General features: G+C 50.2%; 1 protein-coding gene across 1 annotated transcript in view; it reads right to left on the reverse strand.

The window, feature by feature from the left end:
* CSMD2 (CUB and Sushi multiple domains 2) overlaps positions 1-22,858 on the reverse strand; it is a 513,762-nt gene that overhangs the window by 266,067 nt on the left and 224,837 nt on the right. Inside the window, 3 exon segments of the mRNA XM_057305507.1 lie at positions 5,948-6,072; positions 6,721-6,808; positions 11,836-11,913. Of these exon segments, the coding sequence (XP_057161490.1) occupies positions 5,948-6,072; positions 6,721-6,808; positions 11,836-11,913 (291 nt within the window).

The raw sequence follows: 22,858 nt of genomic DNA on the forward strand, positions 1-22,858 counted from the left end.
GATCCTTTTTTCTTTCATCAGCCTGGATGAGAGCAATCACAGATGAACCCCTCAACCTACATTCTCCAGGCCTGCCCCCACAGAGTCAAGCTTTGCTAGAGAAAAGTCACATGAGTAGGAAGAGTGACACCACTATAAATTCATGATTACCCACCTCAAAGAATCCTAGATATTGCCCAGTGACGCTGCCATTTAGCTCTATGCTCTGCTCAAAGACGGATGCCCTCTCCATGTCCCCAGACCTCTCACCACTCCCCTGGCCTCTCCTTACTCTCAGTTGATGACCTTGCTTCAGTCCCTATGGATGAAACAGAGGACATCTGGGGGCACACCCTCTCTCCCATCCCCCAAATCTACATTCCCATCTGCTTATGTGCTCATCTACTTCTTCCCTTCTGGTTTCAACAAAGAGATGGCTCCTTCACATTTCAGAGGCCAGTCCTCCTCATGAGATCTGGTGCCCTTGCCCAAGGTCAACCATGTCCATGAACATAGCCAGGGCCTGTTGTTCTGGTGGACTCTCGTAAGTCCACCTATGAGATCTTAAACTCCACCATCCCATTCTTTGCCCTGCTGTCTCTGTACCCAGCAGAGTGACTTGGTTTCAATGCACCTGCTGTCCAAAATATAGGCCCCTCCAGCCCTCTGCCTCCCTCATTTCTCCATGCCTATCAATCTCTATCTGGCTCTTCCTTCACTACCCAGTCTGGACTTCAAGACCCTTACCAATACCCTTATATCCGGATACACTCATATCCACCACTGATGAATTCTATCACACAGCTTCGTGGTTTCCACAGTAATTAAAGCTCCAGCTCAGGTCAGCCCTCTCCCTTGTTTTTGTTCAGTTGCCCTGACAATTTCTTACAGAGGCAACTTCAAACATTTGCTACTCAGTTGAGCCTCTTAACCCCAGTGATTGCTTTCTGCTCTTTGCTGCACTTGAACTTTCTGGAGGATCTGATTCTACTGATCCTTCTCTCTTTGTGAAATTCATATTCGTTGGCTTCTGTGGTGCCTCTTGGCTCTTCTCCTACTTCTCTGATTCTTCTCATCTTCCTTCTTATTCATTAGTTCTCAAAATTAGTTGTTTCAATCTGGGTAAAGAATATATGGCTCTTTGTACCTTTCCTGTAAATTCTGTGAGTTTATAATTAAATAAAAATAAAAGTTAAAAAAGTAGGGAAGAGGGTGTTGTTCTATGTGGTTCCATCCAGTATACTGATTCCAAAGGATGTCCAGGTGCCATTTTCGAGGGGATAGAGCCTTTGGAGTCAGGGTTTGAATCCCAGCTCAACCCACGAGCTTTGCGCCCTTGGACAAGAAGGCTGACCACTCCAAGCTTGAGCCAAACATAAAGTGTGGATATTGCCACTTTCCTTATAAAGAAATATGGAAAATGCATACTGCAATGCTTTATACAAGGACAAATAGTGTAACAAATGGGAGCTTTATCATTAGTATAAATATATAGGTACAAGTCTCAGGGCACAATGGGGCATGTATTCTAGCAGTCAGTACATCACCTAGGGAGAATAACTACACAGGAGAGGAGACGAAGGTTGGGGTAGGAGTAAGGGGAGTGGAGAGTGAGGGGAGGGGACAAGAGAGGAGGGTAAGAAAATAGAACTCTGAACATTAGTATTTAATGACTGGCTTGGGAAGCTGATCCAGTGACGGCCACCAAGAAAGAAGACAGCCCCCTGTAACTGTCATATTATTTTATTCTGTTGGTTTGTGCCATATTTTCCACATTTCACTCCCATCTTATAAGAATGAGGGAGATGATTCAGAGCATTTGGTAATTTGCCCTGTGCCATATGGCATGTTAATAGCAAGGCTGGAACTTGAACTTTGGTCTCTTAGTCTTGAGTCAGGACTTAGGTGTTCTAGCCACAAAAAGGCTTTTATTCTTTTTTTTTATTACTAAATTTACTTCATTTAAATTCAATTAGTTAACATATAGTGCATCACTAGTTTCAGATGTAGAGCTCAGTCATTCAACCATCCGTTGCATATAACACCCAGTGCTCATTACATCATGTGCCCTCCTTCATGCCCATCACCCAGTTACCCATCCCCCCACCCACCTCCCCTCCAACAAAACAGAGGATCGTATAGGGGAAGGGAGGGAAAAAGGCTTTTATTCTACACAGATATACAAGTATGTGTATATGTGTGTGTGTGTGTGTGTGTGTGTGTGTATGCATGCGTATTTGTACAGCAAATAGGGAATTTCTCTACAAAGAAGAATAACGTATGGTTTTCTACTGATATCTACTTTATGGCTCAGTAACTGCATCTCATCTGGGGCTGATACTCAGTTCCTATTCTCTGTCAACACCAATCTGTGGGCACAAGAAACCAGGCCTCCAGGTCTCCTGGTTGTCAGTTTGGTCCTCTTCACTCTATCAGTGGTTTAGTGTTTAGTGCTCCCTGGAGCCTCAGGTCTCCTTGGAGGTAGCTTGGGGGCTGTTGAGAGGGGTGAGGGAGGGACAACCCTAGATCTCCTGCCCCTACTTCAATGAAAGAAGCTCCATTTATATCTGGTTTATTATTATGTTTTTGCAAAGGCTGATTTTTAAATATTGGGCTCCATCTGTAAAATTATTCCGACAAGTTCTGGACTCTACCACCCGGGGCAGAAGAGAACTAGTAGGTTTCATGTTTCCCTCAATCTACTTTGGATGATCAAACTTGTCCAGGACACGTCAAATTCGAAACTCTTTCCCTTTTTTGGGGGCACTCATTTCTTTGGTGGGATGGAAAGAGAAGAAAAACCTGTGAATATCTAATTTCAAATTCCAAATGAAGGCACAGTCCCGTATTGTTCGCTCGTTTCAATCACCGGTCCATTCAGGTCACCCTCCGACATTTGTTGAGAGCCTATTATTTGCCAGGCCCCATGTTTTAGCAGAATTAATTGCGTGGAAAATGAATATTTAAAATCAAATCATATTTTAAATGCATTAGAGGAAAAATAATACCACTGTTATTAGTGGTGAATCCTTTTTAGAATGTGATCTTTTTTGATAACCTGCTTATTAGTGGAGCTATCCTGGAATTCAAAGAGTTTTGTCCCTTTTTATTCTTCAAGTGGGGTTCACTTAGACTTCTATAAAAATTTACAATTACGATAGTAATTCTAACTAATTAAAAACAAGGGATTTTTAAAAGAAAAACTTTCAAAACTGCTACAATGAGAGGACCCTTGAATCTAATCTCTGTCTCAGCCCAGGCCTTCAGGGAAGCTGAGGACAGGCCATCCAAGTCCAAACCCAGGTCTTCCTCCCTCCCAATGATGGTGGGGAGGGGAGGAGGGGTGGAGAAAACAGGAGGGGGACAGTGCATTCTAATCTGTGTGGAGAAGCCCCTCTCTCTCCACCATGGTTGGTGCAGGTCACCTTCCATAAAATGGCTTGTTTAAATGTCGCCATCACTAGGGAGAGGAGGTTTTGTTTTCCTAGTTCACAAGGGAGGGCCCTGTGGCTCAAAAGGAGGCAGGAAGCTGCCCAGGGCCTGGAAGTTAACAGGTGGCAGAGTTGTGATCTAGATCAAAGTCTGTGTGCCTCCCCGGCTGTGTGATCGCTGTAAGATTGGCCAAGACGGTAGGGAGCAGGCTTCTAAAACCCTGCAGCCCCTAGAGGTTAAGGAGAGTGTGCTCCCGGGGTGGGGGGGTGAGGGGAGGAGGCCACGTGCAGATGGGCACACAAGCCTCGCAGACGCTGCTGGATCATTTCTAAGTGAGCAGTTTCAATCCCCCACCTCCTCTAGGCCTCACGGTATTGCCAAGGATAGTCATGTTCTAGAATCACTGTCTTTTAGCAGAAAAAAAAGAAGAGATTCAGAGAGGTGCAGGACACCCAGCTACAAAGTGGTGGGGGCTGCATTTGAATGCAGTTCTGCCTGGCTTTGTTTTCCACGATTTTCCTCTGCCTCCCAGAGGCAGAGGATGAGAGGAGAATGGAGGTGTAAAGTTCAGCCCAAAGCTCAGTTAACAGGGTGGTGGAGAATTCAGAGTCCGGTGTGTCAAAATCACTGGACATGACCTGAATGGGCCACACAACCCATCCGGAGAAAAAGATAAGTGCGATCACTTGACTGAACTTCCTTCCGAAATGCCAGCCCTTCTCTACCCTGGGCACAGTCACATAAACCATCACGCTTCCTAAGAGAATAGTCTTCTGCCAATGAAGAGGTTTTGGGAGAGATCGGATTCCACTACTGCCCAAAGGCATTGTTATTCTGGCTTCTCAAAAGGAATTTTGAAAGAACAGATTGGCCCAGGGTCCTTTTGGTCCGCAGACATGATAATTCTATGCCTCTCTATACAGCTGGTTTCTTGGCTCCCCGGAAATGGAGTGTTTGCTATCTGATTATTCATTCAGTCAGTCATCCATTCAGTATCTGTTATCAAACACCTACTATGTGCCAGGCCCATTCTAGGCATTCTTGCTCTATTGAGCTGAAATTCTAGCATGAGGATATTTGTTTTCTTGTCAAGCTCTTTCCGATTCATTAGATATTTCCATATCCACAACTCCCACATTAACACAAGATGATTAGGGTAGGTACCATTATCTACATGGTAAGAAAATAAGGCCAGGGAAAATAGATGATTTGCCAAACTCCCCAGGCTAGCTGGTAGCAAAGCTGAGAGTTATATCTAAGATTCTGTCTTTTGTTCGATTTTTTAAAAATATTAGCTAAGTGGAATCTTTGAAATAACATAGCTAAGATCAGTGGAAACACAAAGTACATTATCAATTGTGGGTCATGGCCACCTCGAAGTTGAGTGAGAATGACTACATCTGAGGCTTCTTTCAAAGGTATTTTCATGACCTTCTTCCAAGATTACTCAACAACACATTAAAAAAAAAAGGAGTGGGTTTCAGCTCCACCTCTGTCCCTTCCTTAGTGTAATCATTATCAAAGTTCTTTCTCCTGGACCCCTTTCTGTGCATCAGTTTCATCTTGGTGCAAAAGGCTGGAGAGAGGCAAAGCATCTCCTTCTCAAACTGGGAAGGATCCAGAACGTAACTTTATGGCAGGCAATGTACCTTCTCTTCCACAGGGGCACTCAAGAGAGCAACTGTTGGCTTTGTTCACAAACTCGAGAGAGACTGCTCACTCTTGCACCAAGAACTGAGCTCTGGTCATGTGCACAAACAGTAGAAGCGAGATGCACACAGAGCAGAAGAAATGAAAAGCCAGCCACCATTGCCCTGGGGGATGAGGCTTCTCTACCATAGAGGTAGCTGCCGTCCTGCCTCAGGGAAGGAAAACATCCAGGTCTACTATTTTAAGATGTGGGGGATGGGGGCTCTGGCAGCCCAGCCTCAGACCATGTGATGGCTGGGAATGTGGGTGGCGGGGCCTTTGGAAACAAAATGCCCAGGCGTGGGGTTAGAAGATTCCCAGAGAGAAGCTTCAGATATCATGGTCCACACGACTCCTGCCTAGCTAAGAGCATTCTTCTAGAGGTGACAGGTCTGTGTATTGCCGAGCACATGGAAAGAAACAAAGGCATTGAGAGAGAGGGTTTGGGGTGTGCATGTGTTATAATGGAGAGATTCAAGGTAACAGTATACGAAGTGATTTCCCTTCCACTCCAGATGCGGTGGTGATGTCTTTGTGCAGTGAGCTAGCAACCTGCTTCGTATATGCCTCTGCACTTTGAACTTGAGGTCCGTGTAGGGCAGGGGCCGTGTCTCTCATCCCACCTCTGTATCTCCTGATCCTAATGTAGGCCTTGCTACAGAAGAGGTGCTAGCTAAGTGTAGTAAGTTAATTAGTCAATGAATGCAGAACCCAAGGCCCGGAGCATAGCAAGAGTGAGGCGAGCCAGTCCAGACACAAGCGTGTACCCTCAGGGACAAGGGGCTGGGCTCCATCCTCCCTGCCTAGCCCAGTTTTGGCCAGCCTCCCTTTCCCGGGGCACCCTCACCTCGGCAGACCGGCCTATGGTCGCTCCAGGCTGCAAACATGTCGCTCACTTTCATACAGGTGATCCGCTTGGACCCTTGCAGGTCATAGCCCTCGCTGCAGGTGAACTGGACGCTGGATCCTAACCTGGGAGACAAGGCGTGTCTGTGAGCTCAGTCCTGGGCCCACCAGGCCCGCCCAAGTCCTTCCCTACTCCGCAAACAAGTACCACACCAAATATTCTTTCTCCTCTGGCCCTTCATCTCTACTCCACTGTTTTATCACTTAAAATCTCCGTTGAAAGGAACATCTGCTCTTCATCTGTTTTTTTTTTTTTTTTGGACCATTTAATGGTCTCAGGATTGAGTTAAAAGGTGACTTTGTGAGCAAAACAGCCATGCTCTGAGATAAGTACCAATTAGGATAGCTAAGAGTAGGTAGATCATACCCATAAACTTTAATGAAAATGGAGGATTATGGGAAGATACTTTGATTATTAGCAACTCTGCAAGATGCACCATCTTGGGGCCCTAGGATCTCCAGATGATGGGAGACATAAGCTGCCTGCGGGCACGTCATTACTGATGAGGGTAGATCCTGTATCCCAGGGACAGGTTTGCTGGGTAACACTGGTAGTCTGCAGCTCTCTCCTTCCCCAGGACTGGCTGAGGAAAGAATGCCAGAGGCCACAGCTCTTCCTCTGCATTGTACCTCTAGGAAGGCCAGCCCCTGCCTTCCCCCCAACCAAGCCAGCCACCCTTCTTTGTAATTAGAAAGTTCCCAAGCAGGTCTTACCTGAAATCCGAGCCTAGTCTTTTGCCCCTTTCAGGTATGCCAGGGTCTGGACACATATTATGCCCTTGGGACACACCAACCTGAGTTACTACAAGGCAAAAACAGCACATACAGAGATGGGTAATCACAGGAAGGCACATCCGGGGCAGTGGCTCAGGGTGGGGGGTGGACACAGAGACAGAATGAGGCCCTGCTCCGTGGGGCTGTGTGGGGTTATGGGGTCTCCTGGCTCAGGTTTCATGAGTATGCAAGGTGGGGAGCTGCTTTTGACAAATTCCTTTGTGAGCAAAGTCCAAGCGAAATTCATCAAGAGCATAGGGGCTCAGAGGCAGGCACCCCAAACCAGCAACCACCCTGTCCCCTCGTCCCACGCCAGTGGCCAGAGGTAGACGGTCCTCAGCCCCCAGTGACCTCCTCACCCTGCACTTTGGATCCGGGGGTGGCGCGACTCTAGATGACATGATCACCCCCAACCTCAGCCCCAAATGGAGAAATGACTCAAAGGAAGTTAAATAAAAGGTGGATGTGTGATCAGGAACAGTAAAGAATGTAAGAGAAAGCTGCAGTCTGAAGTTCAAAGCAGGGCCTTTAGCTCAAATGTGGCTATTTCTGCCAAGAAACCTCTTCCCATCGGACGCTTCTCAAGCTGAGTAAGCAGTAAGCGGAGCATCCCCTGTCCAACGCCACCGGCCAAGGGCACCACACAGAGATGGCACCCGCGGTGGTTCTGGCAGGTGGTGGGATGCTCTCACACTTGCCAACACCAGAATGCTGTTTATGCAACCATGTGCACGGTCGTCTCTGCCAAAGGAGAAGCCTGGTCAGGGGGCGGCGGATACACACAGTTTTCTCCTGTCTCCAATGGAGACAGGAACCCTCTGGCCCCTGCTGGTTTACTGTTCTCGAGATGCTCATACTCATGAGGCTGGAGCTCTCTCACACCACTGGATTCCTGGCTGTCGGGATGACCAGGAGCTGGGGCCTGGCATGCAGCTTGGCCAGAGGACTTCCATTCAAGGCCTCGCCCATCCCACGATCCCAACAGCACCCTCAAGACAGAGATGACAGGGAGTGTGCGGCAACATTCTCTGAGTTGGCCCATGTCCCTCCCACCCACTCAATGTCCCACAGTATGAGCAACGGCTCCATTCCTCACTCACCCACTCACTCATTCCCATACATTGGTACGCAGCAAGCATTAAGTGAGCACCTAGTGTGTATAAGACCCAATTTTGGATACCATGGGAGATGCAACTATCAGATATCAGATATGACCTCAGGGGGCTCCCAGTCAAGTGAAGACATGAAAGATAAACAAACTGCAGAACCACAACGGGGGAAGTGATGAAAGACGCAGCTACAGGGAGGCTGAGAGGGAAGACCTGTCTTATGTTGCTGAGAGAAGCATGGAAGGCTGCCTAGAGAAGGTGGCACTTAACATGGATTGTCTGAGATATTAGGATTTGAACACATGGTGACAGAGGAATGGCAGTTCAGGGAGACAGAGGAGCACAGGGGGGTGAAGTAAAGACATGGAGACAGAACTGGGGGTTGCCCAGTGTGGCCAGAAAAGAAGAGAGGGTGCCGAGTGACGTGGAAGAGTGAAAGGTGAGGCTTCGAAGGTCAGACCTTTAAGGAGTTGAAGTCTGATCCTGAAAATGGTGCGGAGCCACTGAAGAGTCCTGGGGGGGAGGGGAGGGCATAGTAAGATGCTCAGGGGGAGGCCAGTGCCTGTGAGACCAGTTGGAAAGTTTTACGATTGTCCATGCAAAGGACAAGAGCCTGGCAGTGGAGACAGACACGAGAGTGTGGGAATGGATGTGGCAAAGAAAGAATCCCCAGGGCTCCTGGAAGACTAAAGTGTGGGGAGAGGGAGCAAGGGCGTGCCTCACCTGGGGACCTGTGGAGTCCCATCTCAGACTCACGGAGCCCGGAGCTCATTTCTACACTTAGAAGACTGGTGTAGACCCCGTTCAAACCTCCATGTACCCCAGGGTGTGGCTGGCCAAGGGAACCTGGAGATCTGGACAGACGCCACACAAGCCACACACCTGGTATCTTCTTGGTTATGTGGCATTGAGCTCAAGGCCTCTCAGGCAGCCTCTCCTTCTCCAACATTCCATATTGCCCAGTTAAAGCCAGTCACTCCTGCTGGGCATTTCCCTTACTCTCATCCCCTTCCCCGCTAAGCCTCTCCTTCCAAAGCTTTCACATCCTAAACTCAGCAACGTCACCGTTCCCGCCTGTGCAGGACCCTCCAAGGCTGGGGTCACGAGCTGGAAGTCCTGCTTCCTGAAGCCTCCGTGTCCCCAAGCAATGGGAAGGAAGGAGGTAACAGGGTGAAGTTAGAAAGGTGAGGGGAGGCTCTGTTCTAAGATGAGGATGTCAGTCCTGGGCTGTACTTAGGCTTTATCTTCAGTAAGCCAGCCTCACCACGATCCATCCCTACTGAGGACTTGTCAGCTAAGTGCTCGCCTTCCTCCAGCCTGGCCTACTCACCCCTGCCCACCGACTACACCCCTCCCACAGTCCCCGGCACCCACCGCATGAGAACCATGCAGCCCCGGGTAGCACGTTACATGGTACAGCAGTTTCCTGCCCTCTCGCTCGGTACTCACACCACCCAGCGAGCACACAGAGCAAAAGGCTGCGGGATGAGGATGCGGCTGGACCAGAGAGGAGAGGCCGCGGCAGAGCCCACCTTCCCAACCCCAGCCCACACATGTGCAGCCAACTCTGCCACCCCCCTTTCATCAGTCCGCTGGAAGTAAGGCTCAGGCACCACCCTAGAAGTCACCAGCCCAGGGGTCAGTACTCACAAGCCCCCAAGACCCTGTCTTCCTGGGAGGCCTGAGTGCACAGACTTCCAGGCTCCCCAGGAAACGAGCACAGGTAAGTCCCAGTGAACACTTTATGCCTGAATGATGAAGTCAAGAGGGCTTTCCCCTCTTTCCTTAATCCCAGCCTCTCCTGCCTATTCAAAACCAGCTGCTTACGTGTGTAGCATTGATTCGCTGTTGGCTACACAGGGATGGAAGGAAAGGGAGAGTGGGCCTTACCCCAAGAAGCCGCAACACACTCAGAAAGGCAGTGCCTTCCTCTCAAAGTGAAGGAGGCATGGACACGTGGGCAGTCAGGACTGCTGGCCCGGGGTCAGTGGTACCCACGGACCACATAATGGAGGCAGTAAGTAGGGTTCAGGATGGGTCGGTGGGGTCCGCTCCTCCACTTAAGTTCAGGACATCTGTCCACGGGAGTGTGGGCAGGCCACCAAGGGCCAGACACCTGCAGACATTTGGTGGCCTGCCTCCCAGGCAGCTGAGCCACACACCCATCCTTCTCCAGGGAAATCTCAAGAGGGGAGACCAGTGTCTTGCAGTAGAGAGATATATATCTTTTTCAGAGTTTCTGCATTATTTCATGAGAATAAGGTTTCTTCACCTTTCTGAGGGAGTTTCAGGCACCTCTAGGAGCTAATGAAAAACAGGCCCCCTCCCTCAAAATGCACCCACAATATCACATGCAGTTTTTAGCCAGCTCACGGACCTCCTTAAGTCCTAGGTCAGGAAGGTCGATCTTAAATCCAACAACACCCTTGGGAAGAAGGGAGGGTAAGGTTGTGCATCCCATTTCACAGATTTGGAAACTGAGGCACTAGTGCCTAGAGTAACACAGTCACCTGAAGACACACTGGGATAAAAACCTGCTCTCCCAAATCTGGGCCATTTCCTCAAAGTCTGCCTGTGGCTCCACGGCAAAGTCTGAAATGAAATCATGCCCACCTCAGTTCATCTCCTCTCCTGTGGCTACAGAAAGAATGAGCCTGTGAGGGCCAGGGCCCTGGTTCAAGCCTGCTCTGCAGACTTCTGGTCTAACCGTCGGTTCTCCTTGCCCCTTGCTCCTTCCCCTGGCACCCTTGTGGAGCACAGAAGCAGGGCTCCTGGCTGCCCCTCTGCCATCAAGGGCAGAATGCTCAGAGACGACAGTCCCCAGAGACTTGAAGGACCAGAGAAAAATCCCACAGCCAGGCTCAGTGTGGTCGGGGCCTGTCCCCCCACCCCCCGCCGGCTCCCTGCTGCACACGCAGCATAGAGCTCTGAAACTGCAGATGGCTGATCTCCATCCCTCTCAGGAAGTACTTCCAGTCCCTCAAGAGAAGTGAGCACACGGAGGTGAGATGAAAGGACAGAGCCAGGACGAAGGAGAGAAACAGAAGGAGAGGACAGCAGAGAGGATGTGGAAGAAGGAGGGAGGTGAGGTTGAGGGGGACACAAGCAGAACGGCAAAGGACGGGCAGGAGAAGGAGAAGCAGAAGGTGGGTCACCTGGGGGGTTCCCGACCACAGAAGGCTCCCTACACTCACCTTCAGAACAAAACCAAAGGGGTTCTAGGGAAAATCTCCACTGCTTTCAAGTCTAGCCTTCTGGGGTGGCCCAGAACCTTCCTAAACCCCTTCCTATGCTCTAGCCCAAACGTCAGTTAGCACAGGCTCTAATCAGTTGTTTCCGGGGTGACATTCCAGCCCATTCCTCAGCACCAGATGTTCCCCTTTTAATCATTCAAACACCAATAGCAGAAACATGTTCTCATAGACAAAATCTCCCCGTGTCCCAGCAGAGACCCCAGCACTGCCCCACGGGCTCAAGCACAGGAGTCTACTCTCTAGCCCAGCCAGGTCCAGGGAGCCTGGTGCAGGGTCTTGTCCTGGGAGCTGGAATTGGGACCCTGTAGCCTCCAAGATCCCAGGTGGGGGTTACTGACTCCTAGGCAAGGAGCAGAAAGAGGACTGTTTTAGCAGGTGGAAGTGATTCAAAAGGAAAAAAATAAAGAGAGAAATGTAGCAGTAATGACTCCCTGGACTGTAGTCACAATGGGAAGTGAGGGAGAAAGAGGAGGAGGGAGGGAAGTGAGGGGAGGAGGAGGAGGCAAAGGACAGACCCTGGGGCTGCTCGCTGGCCACTAGGTCAGTGTGTCCATGTGCAGAACCTGGGACAGAAGGAGGCAGAACTGAAGGGAAATCACTGCAGCATTATCTGGCTTCCCCGCGGTCACAGCGCCGGCGGGTCTGACCTCAAGCAAGAGGCCCGGCGGGCGGGCGGGCAGGCGGACACTTACACACAGATGTCTTCTGGCTGTTATGTTTGCTGGGCATCAGCTTCACACCTCGAGACTTCAGCTCAATTTGCTTCTTGACTAGAGAGGAGGTAAGAGGGAAAATCGTTTCAGTTGTTATCTGTGACTGAGGATGGGGTCCTTCTAGAATGATGCCCTCTCTTGGCTTGGGATAGTCCAGGGTGGGTCAAAGCCAGAAGTCCCTCTGGGCGAGGACATACCAAAGGTGGCATTGGAATGCAGCAATGCCCCTGAATTGTCACCCTCCCTGTATCCACTTTGCAGTGTGATTTTATAGTTCTTGCCATTAAGAGGTGGGGTATATTCCCTCACCCCTTGACTTTGGGTTTGGCCATTGGAATTTTGGAGGAGGTCTTGACATGTCCAAAGGCTTGCAGAGTACCTGCCAGATTAGGCTTGGCCTCTCACATCCCTGCCATCGCTGGGAGAAGACATGGCTGGTCCCAGGAGGATGAGGAACATGTGGAGCAGAGCCACTCAGCCTCGCTGAGCCCAGCCTACTCCAGCCGACCTATTGTGGGCAGGGGAAGCTGAGTCCTGGAGGTCACTGGGGGATGGGGCCTGGCTCAGGTGGTGGCCTGATGACTGAATTGGGTTCTGATCCCATCTCAGTCCAGTCCACAGCTCATCAGGAGTCTGCCAAATAGCACAGAAAAGGCACTAGAGCCTGGACGCCACAGTTCCAAAGGCCATTCCTCTGAAGCCATCTACCTCCTTTGTGTCTGACTGCCCCGGTTCCCCAAGGCATTCTGGGGGCCTCTAAGGGCTTCATCCTGTCTCTGGGTATACTGCTCGATGCATCTGTCCCGGACCCCCACGCCCTCTCCCAGCTGGCCCCTGCCAGTGGCTCAGCCCCTCTCAGATGGGTACCCAGCAATGGTAGCGGCAACTGGGACCAGGCACTTCCTGTGTGCCAGGCCCTGGGCTAAATGCCTTTCAAGTTCTTTACTCGGGTCAGCATCCCTGACTCGTCTGCTTCCACCACACCCACCACCCACACCTGATCTGCCAGGAGCCATCACACCCTCCCAAGTACATCCCAAGTGCAGTTTCCACATCTGCCACCCTGGTCCAGGTCTCTGGTGCTTCCCCCCTGGTTGCCATGACCTCCCATCTTCCCTGCCCCATAGAGCCTGTTCTCAACACAAGGGCCAGAGGGATCTTTTTAAAACATAAGTCAGACCGTATTGCATCTCTGCTCATAACCCTTCAGTGGCAACTCGCTTCTCCTAAAGTAAAAGCCAGTCTTTCGAGTGGCCTGCATAGACCAATCTGCCCTCCCAGCACACCTCCGACCTTATCTCCAACCTTAATCACTCTTGTTCAGCCACACGGGCCTCCCTGGTGTTCCTAAAATATGCCAGGCCTGTTCCTGCTTCCACCTGCCAGTTCCCTAAAATGCTCTTCTCCGAGGGTATCTTCATGACTCCCTCTGTCCCTGGAAGCATCTGTGCAAACACTGCTTCCTCGCAGATGCCTTCTCTGACCACTGTTTACAGCTACACTGCACCCCCAGCAACGCTGCTCCCTTCCCTACTTTATCTCCCTAACTTTCCAACACACGGGATCACAAAGGCAGGGATTTTTGTCTGTTTTGTTCACTGATGCAACCTTTATGCCTAGAATAGATCCTGGTACATGGTGGGCCCTCGATAATCATTTCATTTGCTCCTCACACATCCACCAACCTTGACCAGTAGTTACTATCCCTACTTGGTAGTTAATTACCAGCTCCTCAGAGTGGTTTAAGTGATTTGCTATGGGTCACATAGTCAGGAGGTAGCTGTGCTCTTGGCTGAACCTTAGCATCTTCTCTTGTGACCTGCCCCCTAAGCCATCCCAGGGGCACTGTTAACCTTCTCCAGAATCTCTCCTTTGCCTCGGCTCAGGCCCGGAAAACTCCGGTACTTGCTCTGCACTTGAGGTAATGTGCCAGTCCCGAAACTAAAGCCCACAGTGATCAGGCATGCAAGGGCCTATCTCCCAGTCCCTCCAGAACCCCCAGCTCTGCCTACATCAAAAAGCTCCCCGAGGGTTTGTCCCCTGGCAAGCTGCTCAACTGAATGCCTGATCAAATTCAGTTACTACCATGGAGCCACTCCTTCTCGACGTGCATTCAAAGCCTTTTTATAAATGTGCATTACTCTCCATGTGTATCCAGCAGGAAAATTTCCAATGAACACTAACGTGGACCCATTATCAAACAGAGGGTATTAGTAGGGAAACATGCATTATTCAAGCCTAGCTAATACAGTGCAGCAGGGGGGAAATTCCTCGGATTCAGTCATCCCTAAGAGAACAGGGCTGGTCCGGGTCCTGTGGGGACAGTTCGAGCTCTTCTCCCTGATGCCCCGGTACTGGGGCTGGGCTGGGGAGAGGGGTCTCCATGAGCCAGGGTGGCCCACTCGAGAGGAGGTCTGTGCAGATGGCTCTGGGCACCTGGCCAAGAAGGAGGAGGTGAGAGTTTTCCCAATCGCCTTGTTTCCCGTCCTGGTGTTCTCTGGAAGGAGGAGCGGGAGGAGGGGCCAGTGTACCAGGAAAGCCATTCCGAGGGGTAAATGCTGCTTCAGTTTTCCCTGCAGCTGCTGAAGGGGGACCCTGAGAGGCAGGTGGGCATGAGGAGATTGCTCAGAGGGAGCCCCCCTTCCTTTCTTCTCAAGATTGCGCTCAGGAAGAGGCTCCAGAAGGAATCCTTCCAATTTCTAAGCCCATCCGCTCTACTCGGCCCTCCCCCAGAAGGGCGATGTAACCCACCAGGTCAGTGCTTTATACCCCCTGGGCCACTGCTAGCAGTGGATGATGTCATCACCCTCCCAGCAGGAATGAACTCCTGTCCTTCCTCTTTTCCTCCCTACTATTTACCACAGGATGGACCTTGCTAAAGTGGTCAGAAGAAGTGAACGAGAAGGAATCTGAGAAGCCTCAGGGGGCTTCTTAATTTACATATAAACCTTGGACTGTTTACTCCTCTGAGCTGGTCTCAGAGGTACGTGGCCCGTGCTGTCTGTGTGCACTAAACACAAGCCTGGGGAAGGCAGGGGCCCTGCTCTCTGGATGGTGGTTCCTCACATCAACAACGTAATCTCTAGAAGGTGTATGCCAGGTCCAGCTGGCCCAGGCCCAGCTCTGGGGAGGGGAGCCCGTACTGTGAACCCATACCATCGTGGGAGTTGATGAATGGGTCAGGAAAGTGGCCTTGGCTGGGGGGTAAGCCCTTGGCAAGATCCACATTACTGGGGATGTGAATATCAAGAAATCACCTCCATAGGCTGGGGCCTCAGTTTTTGAGTTGTCACACCCTGAATTATACACAACTAATTTGTCTCTTAAACAGTTTGACCAAGTGAGTGGTGAGTGATCAAGGAAAAAGGAACACCATGGGAAATCAGCCACAAAATGAGCTGAGTAAGAGCAAGCTTGACAGACCAGGGCAGGCCAGGTAAAAAGCGTCAGAGAACAAGAGGTTTTCTCCCTCTAGATCTCCACAGTATGCTACTGACAAACCCAATCAGAAACGCTTGATAAAGTAGCAAGAACCTAGAGAATTTCTGGCATGTACCCGTACATGTTGTTTGTTCGTTCGTTCGTTCATTCATTCGTTCATTCATGGAATGCCCATAGTGTAGTGCCTATGATATTACGCTGAAGCTCTGGTCTCTAAAATGGATTTTGTAACCGCTGATGCACTGCAGATAAAATGGAGCCTGCGGCTGGCTCCACGGTTCCGGCTCCATGTGAATGCACACCCCTGATGCACATATGTACGTGCCTGGGCACAGACCCACACACATATGCATCTGTGTCTACAATGGGCACACCCACAACAACACATTTGTGCCCTCGGGTATGCATGGCTCCAAATACTCACATACAAAATATAATTCACACTTGCACATGCTTTTGCACCGTGAACAAAGTCAGGACTCCCAGAGAAAAGTGCTGGCTTGAACTGGTTGATGGAAATCTTACTAGGTACATTCATCTCCTCCGAATGATAATGACTACAGGAGACTGCCAGGCTGCTCCATTCATCCTTTATATTCTGGTTAATTACAAGACATTTCCCCGCTGTTGTAAAGGTTAGCGGGACACATGGTGCACATTTAGCTAGAAGAATCTGGCAATACAAATTTCTCTCTAGTCTGCAGCATGAGTTATTGGGCTGAGCTAGCAGGAGACAAGGACCTGTTAGGGGAGGAGGGGAGGTGCTAAACCTGTCTCCAAGGCTCTGGGAATCACGACGTTGAGGCAACCTGCAGCTTCTCCTCCCAATGGAGTCAGACTTCCCTTCACAAGGGGAAGCCCCAGCACCACCCTGATCACTCCCCTTTCCCTGCCACTTGGCTGGCCTACTGGCTAGACCATCCCTTCATCTCCCCATACTGTTCTTTCACCAAACCCAGTTTATTCAACCATAGAAAAAATTTCCAGGGTATATCTTTCTCTCAGGATTCTAAGCCATTCCTGCCCTAAACTCTTTTTGGCTTGGATTTTATTCACTGATTCACTCATAACTCACCCCCAAAAATGTTGCAAAGGATGATGTTTTAAAAACTGGAATCTGATTTTTCCCTTAGAAAAGTTGGTGGGTGTGCACCCTGCCCCTCCCTCGTCGCTGTGAGCCTGCCTCTGGCTGGCCACCAGCCTCCTCGCACTCAGATTTACGCCAAAGATGGAACATTTGCTGCAGATGCCCGAGATCTAATGCTTCAAGAAGGCACAGACCTTCTAGCAGATGCTGAAGCCGTTGCTCTGGACAACAGTGGGAAGAGCAGTGGTATGGAACAGAGCTGGGGAAGCCTCGATGTAACGAAAGGTGCGGTGTCTGTTGCCAGGTCAGCTGACCTGAGGGATAAATATAAAACAACTGCGCCAACATTGACCAGGATGTTGCCAACACACAAATAAAGAGGCTGGGGTGGCACCACTGTTGCCACTGTCCTGGCACGCTCCGTGGCCATGGAAGGCTTCAAGAAGATGAGCAAAGGTGTTAATCCAGTGGAAATTAGGAAAGGTGTGATGTTGCGTGTTGAAGCCGTAACTGCTGAACTCAGGAAGAGCCTAAAGCTCCTCTGAAGATATTGCTCATTTTGCTACAGTTTCTGCAAATGGAGACAGACAAATCGGCAGTACTGCTTCTGACGTAATCACAAAAGTTCAAAGAGTATTCTCTCAATATGGGGCAGGAAAACACGGAATGACTGAAGCAGGAATCGAAGGCACAGAACATGCCTAAGATTGCACATCTCCCTACCTGAATAATACATCAAAAGTTCAGAAGTGGAAATCCTAGGGTACTTAGGGTTTCCAGTGTCCGGTCCGTGGTACCCACTCTTGAAGCCACCAATGCCCGATGGAAGTCTTGGGTTGTGACTGCTGAAGATGCCCTCAGCACACTCACTGGGAGTAGGATGGAAGTCAGCTTGCAGGTTGAGCAGCCCAAGCTCCAGGTTCCAGTGTCACGGAAAGAAGCAAGCTGCTGCTGTTGATGGTATGGTGTTTGGAAAAGAGAGCCGGCCTCTGAATTTCCAAGATCGTTTGCTTCATGATTTAGGAAAAGTTGGACAGGTTACTGGGACCGAAGATGATGCCACATTCTTGCAAGGGAAAAACGACAAGATTCAAAAAGAGAAATATTCAAGGAATCACTACTAGTGACCGTGGAAAAGAAAAGCTCCAGGGACATCTGGTGACACTTCAGAGGGCGGAGCTGTGCTGAAGGTCGCCAGGAAATGTGACATGGAAGAGAATGAAAAGGAGGAGTCACAGGTAGAGTGACAGCTCCAAGACCCGCTGCTGGAAAAGGCACCATCTGGGTGATTTGCTCTGGGTCATTCCCACCTTGAATTCACTGCTCCAGCTAATGGAGAGCAAAAGCCTGGAACAGCAACAATGGGAAGAACGCTCAAAATTCCAGCAATGACCACTGCCACGAATGCAGGTGTGGAAGGATTGTTGACAGTTTAGAAGATGATGCAAGCCCCTCGGAAGCTGGTTATACGCCACACTGGGTGGTTGGTTGAATACGGAGGAGAAAAGAATCATCAGCCCAGCTACGGGTTGTAAGACATACAAAGCTACTGAACGCCGTAAGAAGTACTCTGTTGGATGCTGCTGGTGTGGCCTGTGGGTTAACCACAGCAAAGCTCATAGCCACTAGAATCCCTGAAGAAGACAAGGACCCAGGCTACAGGGAGGGTCGGGCACTAGATGACAATCATCATGTCAGAACGCCAGGCAGAGAGCCCACGCCTGAGAAGCCAGAGCCACCAGCTCTACCTCTCACTGCACAAGGGGTTCCCCTGTAACAGGGAGTCAAGGTGACCGGTGGAGTCTAAGGCCTGAGGGTTCCATTTCCCGAGCACCTGCCGCGGGCCAGATATTTTAGCAGGACCTCCTTTAATTTCCGATAGCCCTGTGGGGGGTCAGTATTATTCCCTCTCTACTGACCAGCAGGGCAAGAGTGAGCTGGGAAGTATGTTGGCTCCCCCGCCAGAGAAGACCCTCACCAGCTGTGATCATCGGCCACTGGGGGCATTTAAGAAAGGCTCTTCTCAATATCATTCCTTGTAGGCTTGAAAAGAAAACAAGAAAGCAATTAGCATTGGGCGAAGGACTGAAAATATTCTTCGCCTGGAGGCAGAAGGATTGATTGCATAACCTCAGTGGTCTCCCAGAACTGGAAGGAGCCTTAAGGAATTTCGATTTCTGTGATTGCCAAACACTTTAGTGCAGAGACCTGTGATTACACTTCTAGGTAAATGCCCACTACACAAAACAGATCAAAGAGGAACTGCTCTGGTCCAAGTTGGTGGTGTGTGTGTGGAGGGTGGTGAACCCGGAGCCCCACCCACTCAGTCCTTACCAAAACAGCTGCTGGGAGAAGCCCTTCGGCCTCCAAGAACCCACTTTGAAAACCACTCTTCTGGGCTCCCTCCTCTCATGTTACATCCATATGAAGAGGACTTCTGCCCAGAGTGGGGATTGGTGGTCTCTGCCTCCACCTTGCCTTGGGTCTTCACATCTCTCTCTCCAGCCCAGACCCTTCTCTGAGCTACAGACTGACAGACCAGCCAGCTACCTACTAGAGGGCCCCCAAGCCCGGAGATGCCAATACGGTCCCAGGATCAACGTGTTCCAAGCAAATCCACTCTCATCTGCCTCTGCCCCAGACCATCTGGTTGATAGTGTCACTTTTTACCCACTCACTCAAGCTAGAAACCGAAGTCACCTCTGACTGCTCTGCCTCCTTCCTCTATACCTGTAAATCCCAGATCGAGGGGGCCACGAGTCCAGGCAGGTGACCGTGGGGAGGCCTCTTCCAGTCTCTCTCTGCCTCTGCCTAAACCCTGGATCCTTGGAGTCTTCAAATTCTCAAAGACTCTTAATTGTCCTCCCATTTTCATCCGAGAGCAAATATCTTCCGAAATGAAAATGCGATCATGTCTCCCTCTTGGTTTTTTTTTTTCCTAATTTTTAAAATAATTTTTTATAGATTTGTATTTATTTATTTGAGAGAGAGAGCGCGCGTGCACGCATGCAAGAGAAAGCACGAGTGGGGGGAGGGGTAGAGGGGAGAGAGACAAGCAGACTCCCTGCTGAGCACAGAGCCCAACATGGGACTCGATCCCAGGACCTTGAGATCATGACCGGAGCTAAAGGTAGACACTTAACTGACTCAGCCACCCAGGCACCCACACGTCTCCCTCTTGTTAAAGACTTCTGATCTCCTGTCTTCGCTGCAGCGTCTCATAGTGTGAGCCCTGCCTCCCTCTCTGGCCTCGGAGCTCACTGCCCTGACTGCTGCCCTACACTCTGGATGGCGGGCTTCGCGCTCAGGAGGCAAATGTTTTTGGGGAGAGGCCTGGGAGCACATGTGTTGGGCTGTGAGCCATGTCTCAGCTGCAGACCACCCAGCTCTGGCCTGGTGGCACTCCGGAGGCTCGAGACACTTCGTAAGTGAATGAGCAAGGCTGTGTTCCATAAACCTTTATTTATGGATGCAGAAACTTGTATTTCATACAGTTTCTGTGTGTCATGAAACCACCTTCTTCTGATTTTCTTCTTCAATCTTTAAAACCGTAAAAGCCGCTCTCAGCTTGAGGACCGTACAAAAGCAGTCAGACGGCTGGGTCAGGCCGGCGGGCTGCAGTTGGCCCAGTTCCACCCTGGTCACGCAGGTCTCTGGGGGGCATCAGACTCAGCACTTTCGGGTTTTCTTGCCTTCCCTCTACCTGGAACGCTCCTCACTATCTGCATGGCATCTTTCTGAAGCCCACATTGATGTCGCTGCCACTTTTTCTTCTTCTTTTTTTTTTTTTTTTTGGCTTTTTTAAGTGCTTCCAGCCAAACTAATTGCTCCTTTATCTCTAATCCCAGAAACCTTTCCTGGGCCTCAATTATAGCTCTTATCTGGCTGCACACAACTTATAGATTTACGCCTATTCCTCTCTTTAACCTGTTCTCCTTGACAGCAGAGACTGGCCTAGCCGCATGCCCCTCTCTGTGCTGTCACATGGCCGTGTCACACCAAAATGCCTGAAATTCAACACGCTCGCCCCACGTCCAACAGCCGGCTAGATGCACCGTCACACTAGAACTCTGGTCCTCTGATCCCCTGAGGTAGTACTGAAAATCCGGTTTGGCCAGGAATACCCCTAAATTCTCATTGGACTGAGGTGCGAATGGAATGTGCATTGTTGTAGGTTATTCATTTATTTACTCAATGTATGATTTGGTTTCTGGGAAAAACAAAACAAAACAAAACACTGCCCATCAATCCATTTAGGGGTTTATATGATTAGCCCTGAAGTGCCATAAATCACTTGAGACTAATGCCATCAAGCTGAGGGGAGCGGAAATTGAGCCCATGCTGATGTGTCCCCAGACCCAGTCTCCACACTTCTCTGGTCTGCTCTGTGGACTGACTGCCAGAGTGAGGGGCCCGCTGGTAAGGCTCCTAGCCTCACAGGGTACACAGCGGGCCACAGCAGGACCTCTGTTCCCGTTTCTGGCTCCTTTCAGGCTGGCAGATGGGAGGCACAGCAGACAGGAGGGAGACAGAAGAAAGAGAGAGATCAAGTTACTGATTCCCAAGCCCCCTCCTCCTACCCTGTGGGGTTGGCGGTGGTCAGGCTCCTCAGTTCTGCCAGGTGGCACCTCTCCTACCCCCTCGGGCCCTTATGCCCCGCTGTGGTGAAGGCGTCCCTGCTGCGTGGTCCTTGAGGGCCTCATCATCCTTGTGGGGTCCTTTAATCCCATCCTATCCTCTGTAAAAGGTCCTATCACTAAAGCCTCTTCAGTGAAAGCCGGGCAGGATGCCTTCTATCTCCTGCTAGCCCCCTGACTAAAAGCTTTCTCTGCCACACTTTGGGGCTGTATTTGCCAGCTGCAAAACTGAGATTATTTTAGTCATTCCCAAGCTTCCTTTCCTTCAGAGCAGTGGTTCTCAATGGGGGGTGACTTTGTATGCAGGGGTCATTTGGCTACGTGTGGAAACGTTTTGGTTATCACGACTACGTGTGTTGAGGGAGACACTACTGGCATCTAGCATCTACTGGATGGAGGCCAGGGACACTGCTAAGCATCCCAAGACGCACCAGACAGTCCCCTACAACAAAGACCTCTCCACGCCACAACGTCAACAGTGCTGAGGCTGAGGAACCCTACTTGAGTCGCCAACCGAGTTACTGAATGATTACGGCATACACTTGCACTCTGTGCCCCCAGTCTGGAAAACACTAGAGAAAGAAACTCCCAGGGAAGAATCATTTATTTACACGATATATATATACCATATATATAAGCATGCCGGGTGCAGACGAATACCGCTGGGGTGCAAATCCTGCCTCCAACACTCCATCGATGAGGCCTTGCGCCAGCTACGCACCCTCTCTGAATCCCTGGCTCCTCACCTCTGGGGGGCTAAGGGGACGACCTCCTTCCCACAGCTGCTGTTAGGGCTGGATGAAGTAATAAATGCCAAGTGCCTGAAGCCTTGAAGCCCCTCTGGAAACACTGGCGCATGTGAACGTGCCAACGCTGCTCTGGGCTGTATTCAGGGAGACGGAGAGGCTAAGATAGGGCCTGCTTGTAAGAAGTTCATCACTAAAGCAGATTTTCAGACCGTGGGTTGCTCCCTGCTGTAGACTTGTGAAATTCATTTAGAGGTTGCAGTTAACATTAAAAATTGGAAATTTTCAGGGTGCATCATGCTTCATAAGGGTAAATACCACTTGGTGACATTTTCTTTTTAGTTCCATAGATAGATATGTGTACTGGGTTGTGCTGGAAAAATGTACTTTTTTTTTTAATGGTAGGATGAGATTACCAAAGTTTAAAAGCTACCAGTTAAGGGGCGCCTGGGTGGCACAGCGGTTAAGCGTCTGCCTTCGGCACAGGGCGTGATCCCGGCGTTACGGGATCGAGCCCCACATCAGGCTCCTCCACTAGGAGCCTGCTTCTTCCTCTCCCACTCCCCCTGCTTGTGTTCCCTCTCTCTCTGGCTGTCTCTATCTCTGTCAAATAAATAAATAAAATCTTTAAAAAAAAAAAAAAAAAAAAAAAAAGCTACCAGTTAAATAGGAAAGGTAAGACACTTGAGGCACCATTCAGAGAGTGCCCTCTGGTTTTGCAGAAAACTCACAGGAGCCTGTGAAGGAATTCAAGCTTCACCACTTACAGCCTGTGTGATCTGTGTGTGTTAGGCTTCTTACAAAACCTCTCTGAGCCTCAGCTTCTTCGGCTGAAACGTGGGAATTAAAAACACATTTTGCCACTGCGCTGTGGGGCGGCCCCAGTGGGGCAACGAGGGACAGGGCCTCGTACAGGGGCGCAGGGCCTCCTGCACAGCAGCTGTGCTCCTGACCTTCTAGAGTCGCCCGTTGTCTGGCGTCAAACTATATCCCACGACCATGCCAAACAGGCCCTCAGGCACCCGAAATAGTAGAAATCCTGCTACCTATTTAATCAGATGAAATGATAATATTCATCTCTGCTTTTCTGT

Source organism: Ursus arctos, unplaced genomic scaffold, assembly GCF_023065955.2.
Source record: "Ursus arctos isolate Adak ecotype North America unplaced genomic scaffold, UrsArc2.0 scaffold_32, whole genome shotgun sequence".
Lineage (NCBI taxonomy): Eukaryota > Metazoa > Chordata > Mammalia > Carnivora > Ursidae > Ursus > Ursus arctos.